Below are 17628 nucleotides of genomic sequence, written 5' to 3' on the forward strand. Positions count from 1 at the left end.
TTTAAAAGTCCATTGCCTTTTGATAGGATTAGGTTCTTTTCTACTTGTCAGTAGAGGGAGCCTTTGCCTCACTTTTGGATTTCAGAAGCCTGAGGTGGTGAAATTATAAAGAGCCAACTGCTCTATGGAAAATGTTTGTTTCCTCACCTAGGACTGAATAGATTTTGGAACAAGTTTTTCCTTTGTTCTTATAAAGGAAAAACTTTCTGTACTTGTTTTCTGAGTTCTTTACAATGGTGGCCCTTAAGTGCTGCTGTGGGAAGTTCTTTAAAGATGGTTGATGCTGGGGGGCAACTGCGTGGCTCAGATGGTTAAGTGCCTGCCTTTGGCTCAGGTCATGATCTTGGAGCCCCACATTGAGCCTAGCACTGAGCTCTGTAACAAGCCCAACAGTGGGCTCCCTACTCAGCGGGGAGCTGTACTTAGTGCTATAACATTTTCTACTTCCTTCTTACTTGTATTACATTGTTTTTATAGAAGATGTTGGTGATATTAGTCTGTGTTTTTTTAAAAAAATTCTTTTGATAGAGCAGTTCTCAAGGTTGACAAACTATGATGATCAGTGAAATGGAAAAACCTGCAATCACTGCTTTAGAAATACTTTGGCAAATAAAGATTGGAATTTCTAAACTGAATCATTTCCAACTTCCTGGTCACCTTTTGTCCTAACTTGCCCCTGAGATGTTTTTTACCCTTTATACCTATGAAGTGAGACTTAATGACTAAACTAAACTGTCGTATCCAAGTTATATAGGTAAGTGTAGGTACTAGGGAAGTTAGTTTGGTTGCTTTTTTTTTTTTTAGCATGCAGATTTTGAGATTAAGGTTTGCATGCATTCCTACCAAGTTCCAGATACTAACCTGGGTATTTTGCATATGTTCCCTTCTTTAATCTTCACAGCAACCCAGTGGGGTATAGAGGTTGTGATAAGTTTTATTTTGCATTTCAAGAAACAGACTGAATTAAATTAAACAAAACAGCCAGAGTCACATCTCTGTGTCAGAGCAGGGATTCAAAACCTTCCCATTTTGTCTTTCTGATTCAAAATCATTGCTCTTACCACTACACATTAATACTTTAATCTGTCTTTGATACTTTCTCCACTTTGTTCTTTTATGAGATACCATCCTGCTCTGGGAAAAGGTTAACAGCAAGAGAATATCTTATTCAGTATCTTTTTTTGAGTACTTTTCCTCAGGTAATAATCCCTTGTTTCTTCTTGCCAAGAGAGACTGCATGCAGAGTATTAATAAGTACGAAAGCTTTAAAAGGTTTAATCTGTATATGTTTTTGAAGTTAGAGTTTGTGAAATACTGATGGATCTGAAGATCATTCTATTCCTTTGGCAGCCTCTTTGGATTTCCATAATTTATTCTCTATGGTTGAGTGATTTTCACATTCATTTATATGTTTTCCTTTGGGGTCCTCTCCGACCCCATCTATATTACCTGTGCCTTTCCACTAGAGTTTATCTTCTTAAGACCTGAGTTATCCTTAAACTTTCCCCTTTTTTGTTAATATTTCTTAGTGTATCTAATGTTGGGCATATAGTGAGTACTTTGTTTTTTGACAGTACTAAGCCCTAAAATAATTAAGAATTCTAATTGCAAAGTGTCACATATTAAAACCAATTATTTGGGGCCTTTACAATGCCATTTTTACTTTAATGCTATTCATTCATTCTTTCATTCATTCAACAAGTATCTATTGAGCCGTTGAGCCCTACTCTATTCTAGGGACTTTCCAGGGTTGGAAGGTATGGTGAATAGAGCATTAATGCCAGCCAGGTATTAAGAAGTTTTCATGTGAATATGGCAATATTGTCAAATATCTTGGTCCGCTTGAGGATCATTGGCATCCTGCTATCTAGTACTACAGTCTGACATGGTTTTTTCCCTTCATGATGGTTTAGTTTACTTGAACAAATGTATTGGGCCCCAACATTAAAGGGATGGCACTCAATGTTGTGAGCTAGGTAATGAAAACAAAATAGGCTCATCTTCAAGGGTTTTATGCTTTGTTTATGGAAGTTAGAGGGGGGGGAGAGATAAGCTAAATTTAGCCAACACCAGAAAAAATGTTGTCAGTACTAATAGGGGGAGTGATGCACAGTGTACTAAGACAGACTAGAGGGAGAGTGTGGTATTTATGCTTCAAGGGGATTGGAGAAGGCTTCTAAGTGATGGGATTGTACCCTGGAGATTGAGGGTGTGTAGAAGGATTTTGTGAGGTTAAGGTAGGGGAAAAGCACCTGAGATAAATTGAACTAGACTGACAAATGCATAAGGGCATTTAGGTCAGGCTTATGTTACCTGAAGTGTTTGGTGGTTGGGACTGGATGTGAGGAAGTAGTCAAAATTCATTTAGCAGACACATTAAAGAGTTCTTTGGATTTCCTGCTTATTAATTTATACTTATTTCTGGAGACACTGGAGTACCTTTGAAGTTTTTTAGTGGGTTGATAACATGATTGCATCTGTATATTAAGATGATTGCTTTGATATATTTGTTTTTATGAATTTTATTAAAGATATGGCTACTTTTAGAAGAATCCAAGGAAATTTATTAGACCAACCAATGGTTAAGTGGCACATTGAACTTGTGGTAAGAATTGACAGTTAAGGAAATTTAAAGTCATCATTGTCATTATCTGTAACTCATTTTGGTTTACTTTTAAAAACCCCTGGGGATAAAAATATATGTTTATAAAATAAAAAAAAAAATTGTACGAGTTTAGATGAAGTTGAACCTCAACTGAGAATTTCTTGGCCTTAGATATTTTTTTCACAACCTAATTTAATTGGTTATAGTGAGGCTAGTGTAGACTATAGACTATTGTTCCTTCTTTTGATACACTCATGGTTTTAGGATTAAGAGAACTAACAATATATAAAAAGCAAATATTTAGCTTTTGGAGTTACTGCTTTATGGGATAGTTAATATTGCAAATGGAAATTATTTGTATAAAATGAAGAAGTATTTAAAATTGTTTGTTAATTTTTTTTGGTTTTCTGGTTTCCTATCATGACTTGTTACTACCTTGAGAACTCTACCTTGCTTTGAAACTAGTTACTTAAAAACCTATACCCCCAACATACTCTTTAAGAATTTTTCTTTTGGATGAGAGAAAAGAAAGGAATGGTAAGTAATGGACTCTTCCGTATGACATCATCTGTCTTATCTTTCTTATGTCATGCAGGGTAATCCTGCATAAAACATTAGCAATAATGGTGGGGGAAGATTATAGATACTGTGTGTGTTGGGTGAAGGATGTGGAGGCAGGGCCAGTGTGTTCCCAGATAGAGCTTTCTGGCACATTCACAATGTATTTCTTTCTTTTTCTTTTTCTTTTTTTTTTTTTTTATAATTTTTTATTTTTTATAAACAATGTATTTCTTTAGAGACTTCAATAGCTACCATGTTAAGGAAATTGCTGTTTTGAGCAAAGTAAACTTAAAATGGCAGAATATCAGCTTGAATACCCAGCAGTTCCCACCAACCTAAGTTTTGAAAGATCTTCCATAGTTCTTAAAGTCTTAAAAACCCTTTGCTTTGACAAAAAAGATAAATTTCTGATTGTGTAGTCCTTCTTACATTAAATTTACCCTTTTTGCTCTGAAGGACTTTTTTCCTCCCTCAAAGTTTTGTTTTTTTTTTTTTTTTTTCATATAATTTGATCTGTGAGAAAGAGGGCAATCCAATAATATCACTTACTTACTTACTTAACTCACTTACTTTACTGAATGTTTACCAGAATCATGCAGTAAGTATTTTTTCTTTTTTTTTTAATCCTCATAGCAGCGCCATGTTATCTTTTCATACTGTTGCTTTAGGTGAGGAAACTGGCAGAGCTTTCTGGGCTAAAATAAGGGGCTAAAAATGGGCTAAAAATCTGCAGCAAATCTGGTCTCAAGTTCTGCCTTTGCCATCAGTTCTGATGAGCATGCTTGCCATATTCATCAGCGGTGTTTCTCTCCACCTGACATCCTCCCCCAGAGTTCACTGCTCTCACTACTCTCCAGACATAGTTCTCTTATAATCCATGTGTCTGCACAGTGTGCTCTCTGCCTTTGTTTCTCTGATTGTTTGGCAAACTCCCAACCTGCAAGACCCAAGTGTTATTTCTGTTTTGAAGCTTTTCTTGATTCTTCCAGCACTGTTAATCAAGCTGCATTGCCTTTTAAATTATTCTAATATGCCCCTGTTCTTACATGATTTGAATATTTAACTGGTTAACTCCCATAGTCACTGAGCTTTCTTAGGGTAGCAACTATGTCTCTCTTCTAGCACATACTAGGTATCCAGTGAATGTTTATGGGATTCATTAAATGAAAGTGAGTTCTGGAGAATGTTATCAAACCTTTCATGATCATTACATTGGACAAAGTAATTTACCCAATATCTTATGGATGCAAGTGATAATATAACGTTTAGGGCCTTCTTTTAAACGCTAACATTGCATTCATACTGAATCCATCACATACAATGCTAATTTAATGAATGGCTGTAATTTCTTTATAATATGTTATTCAACTTGTTCACAGTTTAAGGGGAAAATTGTGATAAATAGCTTGGTGGAACACACACTAGTGGTCTTTGTAAGGCTATTAAAGTGCCTATTAAAATGAGACACATTAAAATGTCAAAGGCAAGTTCATAGGAAGAGTTAGTATGTAGACCCAATTTTTATTTTCTTAAGTCTTAAAGTAATTAGTCTCATGAAGTTATTTATTGGGGCAAGCTCTTGAATAATAGTTGAGAATTTGTATAATTTTCCCTTGTACATATGTAAAAATATTACCTATTAGCTCAACATGTGTGTTCTATTTGTTGATTTCCTCTGTTTGCTTAGGGCTTTAAATTTTATTTATTTATATATATAACTAATGTTTTAAACTTAGAATCTACTTGAATATTGCATTATTATCAGACACTGCTTTTAGAATGCTCAAATAAAAAAAAATGAGTGAGAGAGTAATGAGAAAGCTAGCTATTCTTTCATTCAATTAATTGCCAATTATTATTTAGCATGACCAAATAGTATCATGTATCTCAAAATTATGATAGTTTTGTTGATAAGATGATATGAATGAAAAAGTAAAAAAATGCTATTTAATGGTGAATGTAAAATCCTGGAAGCTCTAGAAATCCATCTGCCATTTGTTTTTAAGTCGGTATCTGTTGAAATTCTACTCTCAGCATTTTTATGTATTTGCTCATAACAAACATGTTGTATCATTTTTTGAGATAGGTTTGCAATAAAGATTAATGAGTTAGTGTTTCAGTTTTCCTGTAACAACAACAACAAAAATTTTTTTTTCGTGTGTGTGTGTGTGTGTGTGTGTAAAACTAGCTAGCGGAAGTTCCACAGACTTTTGGACTCTTCTGTTCTTATGTATCAGTCTCTTGATGTTTCCTGTCTGCTTTTTTGACTACCTACACAGCTGTTTTTCATGTGTTTTTCAGGGTTGGAGAAAGACCAAGTATTTTTGACAGCTGCATGCTGAACTGCAATATATGCTTGGCTGCAGGTCACGTTTGCATTTCTTCACTTGTGTTTTTACTCAATATGTAAAAGAAATATGAGCATAGAGAGATTCAGAAAACATGTAGCATGCTGAGTAATGGTAGTCTACTTTCATGTATGCCATTCCACTTACTCTGCTGTGTAGATTTCACAGGAAGAAAAAGCAGAGAAATGGAGGAAATGGTATTCAGGATTCCTTCCATGGGACCCATGTTGCTGTAATTGTGTATGTTGGAAAATGCTCTGGGTCATACAGGTAGAAAGAACTTCTGGGCATGGGGACACACATGCACATGCGTTGTAGTGAATAGACTATAATTTAGTGGAGAAGACTGTTAATCTGGCAGTCAGTCCAACATATTTATCCATCATCTTAAAACTTTGACTACATGATATTTTAACACCAGGAAATGAGACAGAGAATTTAATAAATGTTCATTTCGTGAGGCTGCCATAATAGAACTTTCCTGCCTTCACCTCCCCATCCCCACAGACATAAAATTTTTTCTTTGCCATTGAAAATGAAAAAATAATGACTTTAAAAATCCCTCCAAAATGTTTCTGGTGAGTCTCAATTTGTTCTTAGATCTTACAAGTAATATTTCAAGTCACAGTGGTTAGTTTTCTCTCATCATGGTTAAAGATCAATGTGATAAATGTCTGGATTTTCAATTCTGATGAAATCTCCAACCTTCCTAATTATTTCAACTTTGAAAGATCTCTTTTCTCTGTACAGTTAAGGCATAGTTTTTGAGGAAGCATCATTAAGAAATTGTTATCTTTTGGGGCACTTGGGTGGCTTAATCTGTTGGCTGTCTGCCTTCAGCTCATGTCATGATCCCAGGGTCCCGGGGTCCTGGGATCAAGCCCTGCATCAGGCTCCCTCCTCAGTAGGAAGCCTGCTTTTCTCTTTCTACCCACCCACCCCTGTCGCCGCCCTGTCGCCATGCCCTCCCTCGCTATCTCTCCCTCTCAAATAAATAAATAAAATTTTAAAAACAGGAAAAGATATTGTCATCTTTTCAATCTACTGCTTGCTTTTATGTTTGAAGCCCTATTAGTAAAACTGAATACATTGCACAAGATTCTCTGTATCTTCTTCTAGTATGTTTTTCCCCCCAAGCTTTCTCTACTCTACCTTTGACCCTTATTCATTATACCTATCCTTCTCAGTCTATCTCTATCGTGAAATCATTCCCAATTGATGGTTAGTTGTAAGATGGAAGTGAGGGTGGAGCTCTGTGGGATCACATAGGGAGGGTGGTTGAGGGGGAAAGAGATGAGCCTGTTTGTGATGTCTGTCAGAGGACAAATGGGTTGATCCACTGTAATGAAGCTGTTTGATTTCCTGTAGTACTTTGCGTGTTTCACATCATTTGGATGTTATATGTTAACTTACACTAATTTTTGAAATTGATCCAGTGTGGTATAATGGAGCCTCCCTGAGAACATATGTGGTATAGTAGAGTGAGGTAGATTTCATTTGAGAACTAGCTCTGTCATTTTCTAACTCTTTGGCATTAGGCAAATAATAATAATTATTATTATTTTAAAAAGATTTTATTTATTTATTTATTTTAGAGAGAGAAAAAGAGAGTGTGTGAGCAGCAGGAGGGGCAAAAGGGGAGGGAAAAGAAGAGGGAGAGAATTCTAGGCAGATTGCACTGATAATGGAGCTGGATGTGGGGCTTGATCTCATGACCCTGAAATAATGACCTGTGCCCAAACCAAGAGTTGGATGCTTAACTGATTCAGCCAGTCAGGTGCCCCTAGGCAAATTCCCCTGTGGGTTTTAGTTTTTTCATGTGTCAAATGGAACTACTGTTCACCTTTAGAGTTATTAAAAATTATAGCTAATATGCTGGATAAATGTTTAGCACAAATGCAGGAATATACTGAGCAGATGCTCAGTAAATGTCAATAGTAGTTTTTATTCCTATTGTTCTATATTTCTTAATATAATACTGAGCATGTGATAAGAACTCTAAGTATGGTTCAGGGCTAGGTCATTTAAATAGCTCCTGAAATTCTATCGCTTTTACGAAAGCTTCCTGTTGGCTCTGTTCTGTCAGAACTACAAAACTTTCATGGCTTCTCTAGACTGTTCTTTCTGTTCCCATTATCTGTAAGGAGAGCCTTTGGTATGTATTCTGAAGTGGCTTCCAAAATGGTGATTTGAAGTATTTATTTATTTATTTTTGAGTTATGTTTTGGATTGATCCCTACATGTTTCTAAACGTCAGCAGCCGGGGTTGTAATAAATAAAGCATTTTTCAGATATGTCAATGCAGTATGTGAAACACATAGAATAAAATCTCAGCCAGTCTGAGCTTCAGATGAATAAATTATTTTGCCTAGCTAAATTCAGTTCAACAGACATTTATTAGTATATCTCCTATGTGCCAGGCATTTTGTAGTTGTTGGATTTACAAAGATGAATAAGACATGGTTTCTGCCTTTGAGTTTACTCTTGGTTGAGCAAGAGACACAAAAACAAATCATTTCAATTGATGGTTAGTTGTAAGATGGAGGTGAGAGTGGAGCTCTGTGGGATCACATAGGGAGGATGGTTGAGGGGGAAAGAGATGAGCCTGTTTGTGATGTCTGTCAGAGGACAAATGGGTTGATCTAACTCAAAGTGGCTTAAGTATTTATGGGAATTTATTGCCTGCAAAATTCCCAGGTAGGTTTGGCTCCAAGTGATGCTTGATGCCTTGGCTCGAACCATGTCTTCCATGACCTTCTTTTAATTATGCCTTTGTAAAAGCCAAATGGCATCTATGATTCCAGACTTTAACCTCACATACTATTCCTAAGGGGGAAGAGTAAATTTTTCTCTAGTTCTAGCTGAACTTAGAAATTTAGTTTTGCACATTGTCTATAAAACTACACCTATCCCCAAACCAACCACTGTGATTAATGAGATGCAAATTGGTTTGGATAAGTCAGGACCTACCCTCAAGCTTAGAATGAAGTCAGTCTCATTCAAACTTCATGGCCAAAGATAGGAGGAGAGGAGAATGGATGACCAAGAGGCTGCCAGCAAATGTACACTAGACTGGGGGAAATGAGTATAAGATTTTTTTTGGGAAAGGTAATAATATAAGCAAAATCAAGGAAGCATACACTATCATGATGTATGTGAGAAACAGCAAGTAACTGAACATTAATACAATGTGTAGTAGAGACTTAGGCTTTCTTTGCTGTTCTTTCTCTAGCTCCACTAGGTGTAGAGTTAGGTTATGTACTTGAGACCTTTCTTGGTTCTTGAGAAAGGTTTGTATCGCTATATACTTTCCTCTCAGGACCACCTTTGCTGTGTCCCAAAGATTTTGAACAGTTGTGTTTTCATTTTCATTTGTTTCCATGAATTTTTTTCAATTTTTCTTTAATTTCCTGGTTGACCCATTCGTTCTTTAGTAGGGTGCTCTTTAGCCTCCATGTATTTGAGTTCTTTCCAACTTTCCTCTTGTGATTGAGTTCTAGCTTCAGAGCACTGTGGTCTGAAAATATGCGGGGAATGATCCCAATCTTTTGGTACCAACTGAGACCTGATTTGTGACTCAGGATGTGATCTATTCTGGAGCATGTTCCATGTGCAGTAGAGAAGAATGTGTATTCTGTTGCTTTGGGATGGAATGTTCTGAATATATCTGTGATGCCCATCTGGTCCAATGTGTCATTTAAGGCCTTTATTTCCTTGATGATCTTTGGCTTGGATGATCTGTCCATTTTGGGGGGGTGTTAAAGTCCCCTACTATTATTGTATTATTGTCGGTGTGTTTCTTTGATATTGTTATTAATTTGTTTAGGTAGTTGGCTGCTCCCATGTTAGGGGCATAGATATTTAAAATTGCTAGATCTTCTTGTTGAACAGACCCTTTGAGTATGATATAGTGTTCTTCCTCATCTCTTATTTAAGTCTTTGGCTTAAAATCTAATTTATCTGATATAAGGATTGCCACCCCGGCTTTCTTTGGATGTCCATTAGCATGGTAAATGGTTTTCCACCCCCTCAGTTGTCTTTGGGTCTAAAATGAGTTTCTTGTAGGCAGCATATCGATGGGTCTTGTTTTTTTTTTTTTTTTTTTTTTTTTTTTTTTTTTTTTTTTTTTAATTCATTCTGATATGCTCCGACTTTGATTGGGGGCATTTAGCTCATTTACATTAAGGGTAACTATAGAAAAACAGGAATTTAGTGCCATTGTATTGCCTGTAAGGTGACTGTTACTGTATATTGTCTCTGTTCCTTTCTGATCTACTACTTTTAGGCTCTGTCTTTGCTTAGAGGACCCCTTTCAATATTTCCTGTAGAGCTGGTATGGTGCTTGCAAATTCTTTTAATTTTTGTTTGTCCTGGAATCTTTTTATCTCTCCTTCTATTTTCAGTGACAGCCTGGCTATATATAGTATTCTTGGCTGCATATTTTTCTCATTTAGTGCTCTGAATATATCATGCCAGCCGTTTCTGGCCTGCCAGGTCTCTGTGGATAAGTCTGCTGCCAATCTAATATTTCTACCCTTGTATGTTACAGACTTCTTATCCCAAGCTACTTTCAGGATTTTCTCTTTGTCACTAAGACTTGTACGTTTTACTATTAGATGATGGGGTATGGACCTATTTTTATTGTTTTTGAGGGTGGTTATCTGTGCCTCCTGGATTTTGATACTTGTTTCCTTTACCATATTAGGGAAATTCTGTCCTATAATTTGCCCCAATATACCTTCTGCCCCTCTTTCTCTTTCTTCTTCTTCTGGGATCCCAATTATTCTAATATTGTTTCATCTTACGGTATCACTTATCTCTCGACTTCTCCCCTTGTGGTCCAGTAGTTGTTTGTCTCTCTTTTGCTCAGCTTCTCTATTCTCCGTCATTTGGTTTTCTATATCAGTAATTCTCTCTGCTGCCTCTTTAATCCTAGAAGCAAGAGCATCCATTTTTTATTGCACCTCATTAATAGCTTTTTTAAATTTCAACTTGGTTAGATTTTAGTTCTTTTATTTCTCCAGAAAGGGATTTTATTTCTCCAGAAAGGGATTCTCTTTATCATAGAAGATAAAAATATCTTCTATGCTTTCATCAAGCCCAGCTAGCATCTTCATCATTCTGAACTCTGGTTCTGATGTCTTACTGATGTCTGTATATATTAGGTCTCTAGCGGTCAGTGCTCCCTCTTGTTCTTTTTTTTTTTTTTTTTGAAGTAAGTTTTTCCACTTTGTCATTTTATCCAGGTAAGAATAGATGAATGCAAGAACTACATACTAAAAGGGTAGCAAGGACCCCAGAAAAATATACGCTAACCAAATCGCAAGAGCCCTAAAACTGGGGGAGAAGAAAGGAGAATAAAACTATGTATGTATGTATGTATGTATGTGTATGTATGTGTGTGTGTGTGTGTGTGTGTGTGTGTGTGTGTATAGAGAGAGAGAGAGAGATTAGACTGGTGAATAGAACTGAGGCACACACACTTGATTTTGGGTGTATTTTGGTCTGTTAAAAGAAACTGCCTCCCAAAATTTTAAATAAAGAAAAACTTATATACATACAAAAATAAGGGTAAGTACGATGAAGGGATGGAATATGACTGCAAAGATGAAAATTAAAAAGGAAGTCAAGCAGAGAGAGTCAATTATCATATGGTTTCACTTATTTGTGGAGCATAACAAATAACATGGAGTACATGGGGAGATAGAAAGGAGAAGGGAGTTGAGGGAAATTGGAAGGGGAGGTGAACCATGAGAGACTATGGACTCTGATAAACAACCTGAGGGTCTTGAAGGGGCGGGGGGTGGGGGAGGTTGGGGGAGCCAGGTTGTGGGTATTAAGGAGGGCACGTATTGCATGGAGCACTGGGTGTGGTGCAAAAACAATGAATTCTGTTACGCTGAAAAGAAATTTAAAAAAAAATTCTTCCAGAATGTGGTTGATTTTCTGTTCCTAGAATTGCTGCTCTTCTTCTCTTCTATCTCCTTTTGAGTTTGTAGATGTTCAGAAGGTTTTGATAACTATCTAGCTGAACTCCTGGGACCTAATAATATTTCAGTCTCCTACTTCTCTGCCATCTTGCTTCCTCTTGAGACTTAGAAAATAAGTTATAAAAAACAATGTGATGGGGTATTTGCTGCTTACTGGATTAGTTTCTATACATTACTTCATTTAATTCTCACAATAGCTAACTAAAGTAGGTATGCCATCTTGCAGATAGGGAGACTTGAGCCGAAGCTCATAGCCAATAATTGGTGGAGCTGGACTCAAACCCAGATTATCTGACTGTAGAGGCAGCTCACATGGACATTACAGTATAGTTATGCTCCTCTATGCTGCCAGAGTCTCAGGAAATAAGACTTCATATAGTACCATGCTATGGAACCGAGTTTTCTCTGGGGCTCAAGTTTCCTTCAAGCTCTAGTTCTTTGTCATACCATGCTAAGACAGTGGTTGTCAAACCTTAGCATACATCAGATAGCCTCTAGAGTTTGGTAAAACCTAGAATTGATGAACCCTAATAGCAGAGCTTCTGATTTAGGAGATCTGGAGCGGAATCATAGAATTTGCATTTCCAAGAAGTTTCTAGATGATGCTGATGCTGGTGACCTGGGAGCCATGCTTTGAGGACTACTTCTTTTAGGTTGTTGGGAGTCTGAAAATTTGTGGTTCAGTGATATTCAATATATTGAAATGAACTCAAATTTCATTGGTACTTCTGCTTGGAAATATACATATTCTGACCTCATGTTCTTTAATGATACAGACATCAAGAGTACATTTTGGTTGTAGTAATAATCTCCCCCATAGGTTAGGGTTATTGCATACATTTTTCATTAATTTAATTTCTTTGTCTCTTTGATTCTTGCTTATTAAGATTAAATTTATTATTCTTCTCCATGGTCCCATTCAATTCACTAATGCTCAGTTCCCTCCCAATTGTTAAGAATGTGAATTTGTATACAAAATGTATATATTTAAACACTGTATTTCATTTGTCTACAGTTTTATTGTGAAAAATTTTAAAAACTAGAAAAAGTAACATGAATATCCATATTTCCATCATTTAGAATCAACAGTTGTAAATATATATGTATATGTTTATATAGATATACACACACACAGATTTAGTTTGATGAGCCACTTGAAAGTGAAGATACAGATATTGTGCTACTTCACCCATAAATATTATAACACACATCTCTCAATAAGAACATTCTCTTACATAATCATAATACCATAAGCACACTTAAAAAATTAATAATTCCTATTTTTTTCTAACGTGCAGTCATATTCTAGTTTCCCCAGTTGTTCCAGATGTCTTCTATATCTTGTTGTTTATTGGTTCCTGGATCCAATCAAATGAAACTAAAATTTAAGATTGAGCAATGCTGATGGATCTTTAGGTTCAGTTAAGTTCTGTGTTATTTAAGATACAGATGTTTGATTGCATTAACAAAGACACAAACTTAATGATGGTTTAAATAAGGAGGATGTTTATTTCTGTTATTTTTTTTGTCATTTTTTTAAAAAGATTTTTTTATTTGTTTATTTGACAGAAATCACAAGTAGGCAGAGAGGCAGGCAGAGAGAGAGGGGGAAGCAAGCTCCCCACCAAGCAGAGAGCCCGATGCGGGGCCCGATCTTAGGACCCCAGGATCATGACCTGAGCCAAAGGCAGAGGCCCCAACCCAAGCGTCCCTATTTCTGTCATATTTAACCACCTGGAGATAAAGTGGTCCTGGGCTTTAGTGGGTGAGGGTGGGCCCTATTGTCCTCTGTATGTTGCTTCTATCTCTGAGGCCTGTCAAGATAGCTGTGTTATCTCCACCAACATCCTGGGAAGAGTGGAGGGGAATGTTCTGAGAGATTATCTATCTTTAGCTAGAGATTTTAGCATATGGTAAATGAAAATAAGTGTACTTAAAATTAGACCCCTTCTGAATAATTTAAAAATTGGGGAATGTATCCCCCTAAATTATTGATATACAGTAATCTGATAACTTCATCAGTTTATAATTTAAAATTGAAACAGCTTATATTGCCCCTTGGGGAAAAGATTAACTATGACATTTTTGTGATGGATAGTGGTAAATGGAAACCATTTTATTTATAAAGAAAAAGTCACCTGATTTCCTCTAATTTTTCTTTAGGTCGAGATTTAATTTGTATCCAGTCTATGGATGGGATGCTGATGGTGTTTGAGCAGGAAAGCTATGCTTTTGGGAGATTTCTCCCCGGTTCTCTTTTACCTGGGCCACTTGCTTACAGTTCCCGTACAGATTCCTTTATTACTGTCTCTTCCTGCCGACAAGTGGAAAGTTACAAGTAAGTTTGGATGTTGAATATTTGGAATCATGACTCTTGGTATGTTGCTGGTTAATTCTTTTTCACAAAAAGCTTGAGTATTACAAATGAAAAAAGACTGGTTTCTTTGATAAAATGTAATTGTGGTGACTTAGAGGATATCATTTATATATTGTAACATATTTGCTAGTGCAGAGATTGGCAGAAAGGATTTGAAGTGAGACAGACCTGGATTGGAATCCTAATTTTGCTACTTGAAGCTGTTTGATGGTCAGTGTCCTTATCCTGGTTGTAATGGAGATAATAATGCCTATTTTGGGGGTGGGGGCGCTTTTAAAGTTTTTAATTCCAGTTAGTTAACATACGGTGTTATATTAGTTTCAGCTACAGATTCAACAATTCAAGCATCATCAGGTGCTCATCACAAGTGCACTCCTTAATCCCCATCACCTATTTCACCCATCCCTCTACTTCCCTCCCCTCTCGTAATCATCAGTTTGTTCTCTGTAATTAAAAGTCTGTTTCTTGATTTGTCTCTCTCCTTTTTTCCCTTTGCTCATTTGTTTTGTTTCTTCAATTCCACATATGAGGGAAGTCATATGGTATTTTGTCTTTCTCTTAATGATTTATTTCATTTAGCATTATACTTCCTAGCTCCATTTTTTTATGGCTGAATAACTTTGCATTGCAACTGTGTGTGTATGTGTGTGTATCATGTCTTTTTTTAATGCATTCAATAATAGGGGGACACGGGCTGTTTCCATATCTTGGCTATTATAAATAATGCTGTAAACATAGGAGTGCAGGTATCCCCTTTGAATTACTATTTTTGTATTCTTTAGGTAAATATCCAGTAGTGCAATTGTTGGACCATAGGATATTTCTGCTTTTTTTTTTTTTTTTTTTTGAGAGAGAGAGAGAGGAAGTGGGAGGGGTAGAGGGAGAAGGAGAGGGAGAGAATCTTAAGCAGACTCCACACCCAGCATGGATCCTGATGAAGAACTCAATCTCATGACCCTGAGATCATGACCTGAGCTGAAATCAAGGGTCAGATGCTTAACAGACTGAGCCACCTAGGCTCCCCAGGGTAGTTCTGGGTAGTTTCATTTTTTTTTTTTTTTAAACTTTTTGAGGTACCTCCATAGTGTTTTACAGAGTAGCTGCACTAGTTAACATTTCCACCAACAGTGCAAGAGGATTCCTTTTTCTCCACATTCTTGCCAACAGCTGTTGTTTCTTGTGTTGTTGATTTTAGCCATTTTGATAGCTTTGAGGTGATAATCTCATTGTAGTTTTGATTTGCATTTCCCTGATAGTAAGTAGTGATGAACATCTTTTCATGTGTCTGTTGGCCATCTATATGTCTTCTTTGGGGATATATCTGTTCATGTTTTCTGCCCATTTTGTAATTGGATTATTTTTTTGGGGGGTGTTGAGTTTTATAAGTTCTTTATAAATTTGGATACTCACCCTTTATTGGATATGTCATTTGCAGATATCTTCTTCCATTCTGTAGGTTGCCTTTTCGTTTTGTTTCCTTTGCTCTGCAGAAGCTTTTTATTTTGATCTAGTCCCAGTTCTTTATTTTTGCCTTTGTTTCCTTTGCCTCAGGAGAAATATCTAGAAAAGAAGTTGTTGCAGCTGATGTCAAAGAGGTTACTGCCTATGTTCTCATGTAGGATTTTTATGGTTTCAGGCCTCACATTTAGGTCTTTAATCCATTTTGAATTTATTTTTGTGTATGATGTAAGAAAGTGGTCTAGTTTCTTTTGTATGTTGCTCTCCAATTTTTCCAACACCGTTTTTAAAAAAAGATTTATTTGAGAGAAAGAGAGAGAGAGAGAGAGAAGAGTGAATACAAGCAGTGGGAGAAACAGACTCCCCACTGAGCAGGGAGACTGACGTGGGTCTCAATCCCAGGACCCTGGTATCGTGATCTGAGCTGAAGGCAGATGCTTAACCAACTGAGCCACACAGGCGCCCCAGTTGAAGAGACTTTTTCCCATTGAACATTATTTACTGCTTTGCCAAAGATTGACCATATTGTTGTGGGAATAATGCCTATTTTGACAATCTTGTTAAAAGGATTGAATATATGTCAAGTTGTCACCCATAGAAAATGCTGATTAATTATTGTGACTGTTCCCTGAATGATTAATAATAAAACACAGTACTACTGAAAAAAGCCAAATGAAAAGATGCATATATGAAATCATTTTATAAAAAAAAGTGACATGGGAAGAATATTAGCAAAAAATACAAATGTTAATATGAATGTTTTAAAAAGAACAATTCATAGTAAAAATGAAGTATGAAAATCACCCTATGAAAACAATTTGTACTTTTTGCTGTAAATTCTTACTGATTTGAGGGAATTGTGTATGAGAGAGACCGTTTTCTTCTACCAGCTAAATTTCAATAAAAATTAGGGTTTTGAGTTTTTGGAGGGTGTGTTTTTTGTTGGAAGGGGTGATGGGGAAAAGAAAGTACAAATTCATCCTGAGGAAAGAAATAGACTTGGAGGATTACAATATCTTCAGTAACTTTATTGTTCTTATCTTACTGATGGCAACACTTAGAACTTTAAAAATCTAAGAACACTTCATTATAGCTTTTCAGTTTTTGGTTGTATGATTTTTCCCAAGGCAGGAAGAAAATATAAATTCACCAGGCAACACCTATAAATTTTTGTCTTCAAGTTTCAATATTGGGCATATAGCAAGTTATTCCCTTCACCTTTGTAAGTGGCAATCTACCTTTTGTGAATTGTTGTCAAAATATCTTTGATTCAAAACCCTAGACATGAGCAAATGTTTGTGACTAAGTAGAAGTTAACTGACGGAGGTACTGTGTCATTATATCATATTCCTTCTTTAACTCCTATGGCTCTTGTCCAAAGGAGAAGAATGAATTGTGTCATTGCTCCTGGTAAGAAATAAAATACGCTTATTTTGAGAGGTTGAGAAAAATATCTGTATAATTCATTTAAGCCTGCCAAAGATTAAGCAATATTGAGGAGATCTGCTTTTCAGCTTTCCACCCAGTTCCGTGCCTCAACTCCTGCCAAGTAGGGATACTAGCAGTGCTACACTGGGGTCACAATAGAAAGATTTGAATGCTCCATGACTTACTCTTTGAAATATGTGCATAGGAATTAATTTGGTAATAACTCCAGGAGTGACTGGATAAGGAAGCAATGTGTAGGTTTCCTTAATGTGTAAGTTTAATCTCAGAGAAGCTCACCCTCTTTGAACTATGGTAATTCACCAACATACCAATCCATTAAATCCATCTCCATCTAGGACTAAAAATGTACACCTTATCCATTATGTGGATCTTTTATAATGGTAAAAATGCATGGGATATGTGATTATTATGAAATGATGACAATTAAGAGGACTTATAACATTAAATAGTATATTACATTTATATATGCTTTCAAGTTTAAGAGATTAAATTAAATGATAATCACTCGGGTAATTTAAGGTTGGAGGACACATGAAAACTGCAGGTTTGTTCTTTTGAGGCTTCATCTATTTATAATCAGTTAATAGAATGTAATCAGTTAATAGAAAAGGCTTTTAAGACATAATTTATATTCATTTTTGATATTGATATTTAATTACCTTTAAGCAAGCTCAGTTATATTCAGATAGGAACTAGCGAATAGCGAACACTGTGGATCTCAAACTTCAGTACAAGGATCACTTGGGCAACCTGTTATAAAATGCAGATTTATAGATTCCCAATTACCGGTACACTAGATTTTGATTTAGTAGGTTTGGGGACTCAGAAATCATCATTGCA

At 36.1% G+C, this 17628-nt stretch overlaps 1 protein-coding gene across 3 annotated transcripts in view; it reads left to right on the top strand.

Annotated features, from left to right (window-relative positions):
• BBS9 (Bardet-Biedl syndrome 9) overlaps positions 1–17628 on the top strand; it is a 447161-nt gene that overhangs the window by 85476 nt on the left and 344057 nt on the right. For all 3 annotated transcript variants that reach the window (XM_045062860.1, XM_004762629.3, XM_004762628.3), the window contains one exon: positions 13668–13842. In XM_045062860.1, the coding sequence (XP_044918795.1) occupies positions 13668–13842 (175 nt within the window). The remainder of the gene's footprint in view (positions 1–13667; positions 13843–17628) is intronic.

The sequence above is a fragment of the Mustela putorius genome, unplaced genomic scaffold (genome assembly GCF_011764305.1).
Source record: "Mustela putorius furo isolate JIRA1106 unplaced genomic scaffold, ASM1176430v1.1 tig00003845_pilon_pilon_pilon, whole genome shotgun sequence".
Lineage (NCBI taxonomy): Eukaryota > Metazoa > Chordata > Mammalia > Carnivora > Mustelidae > Mustela > Mustela putorius.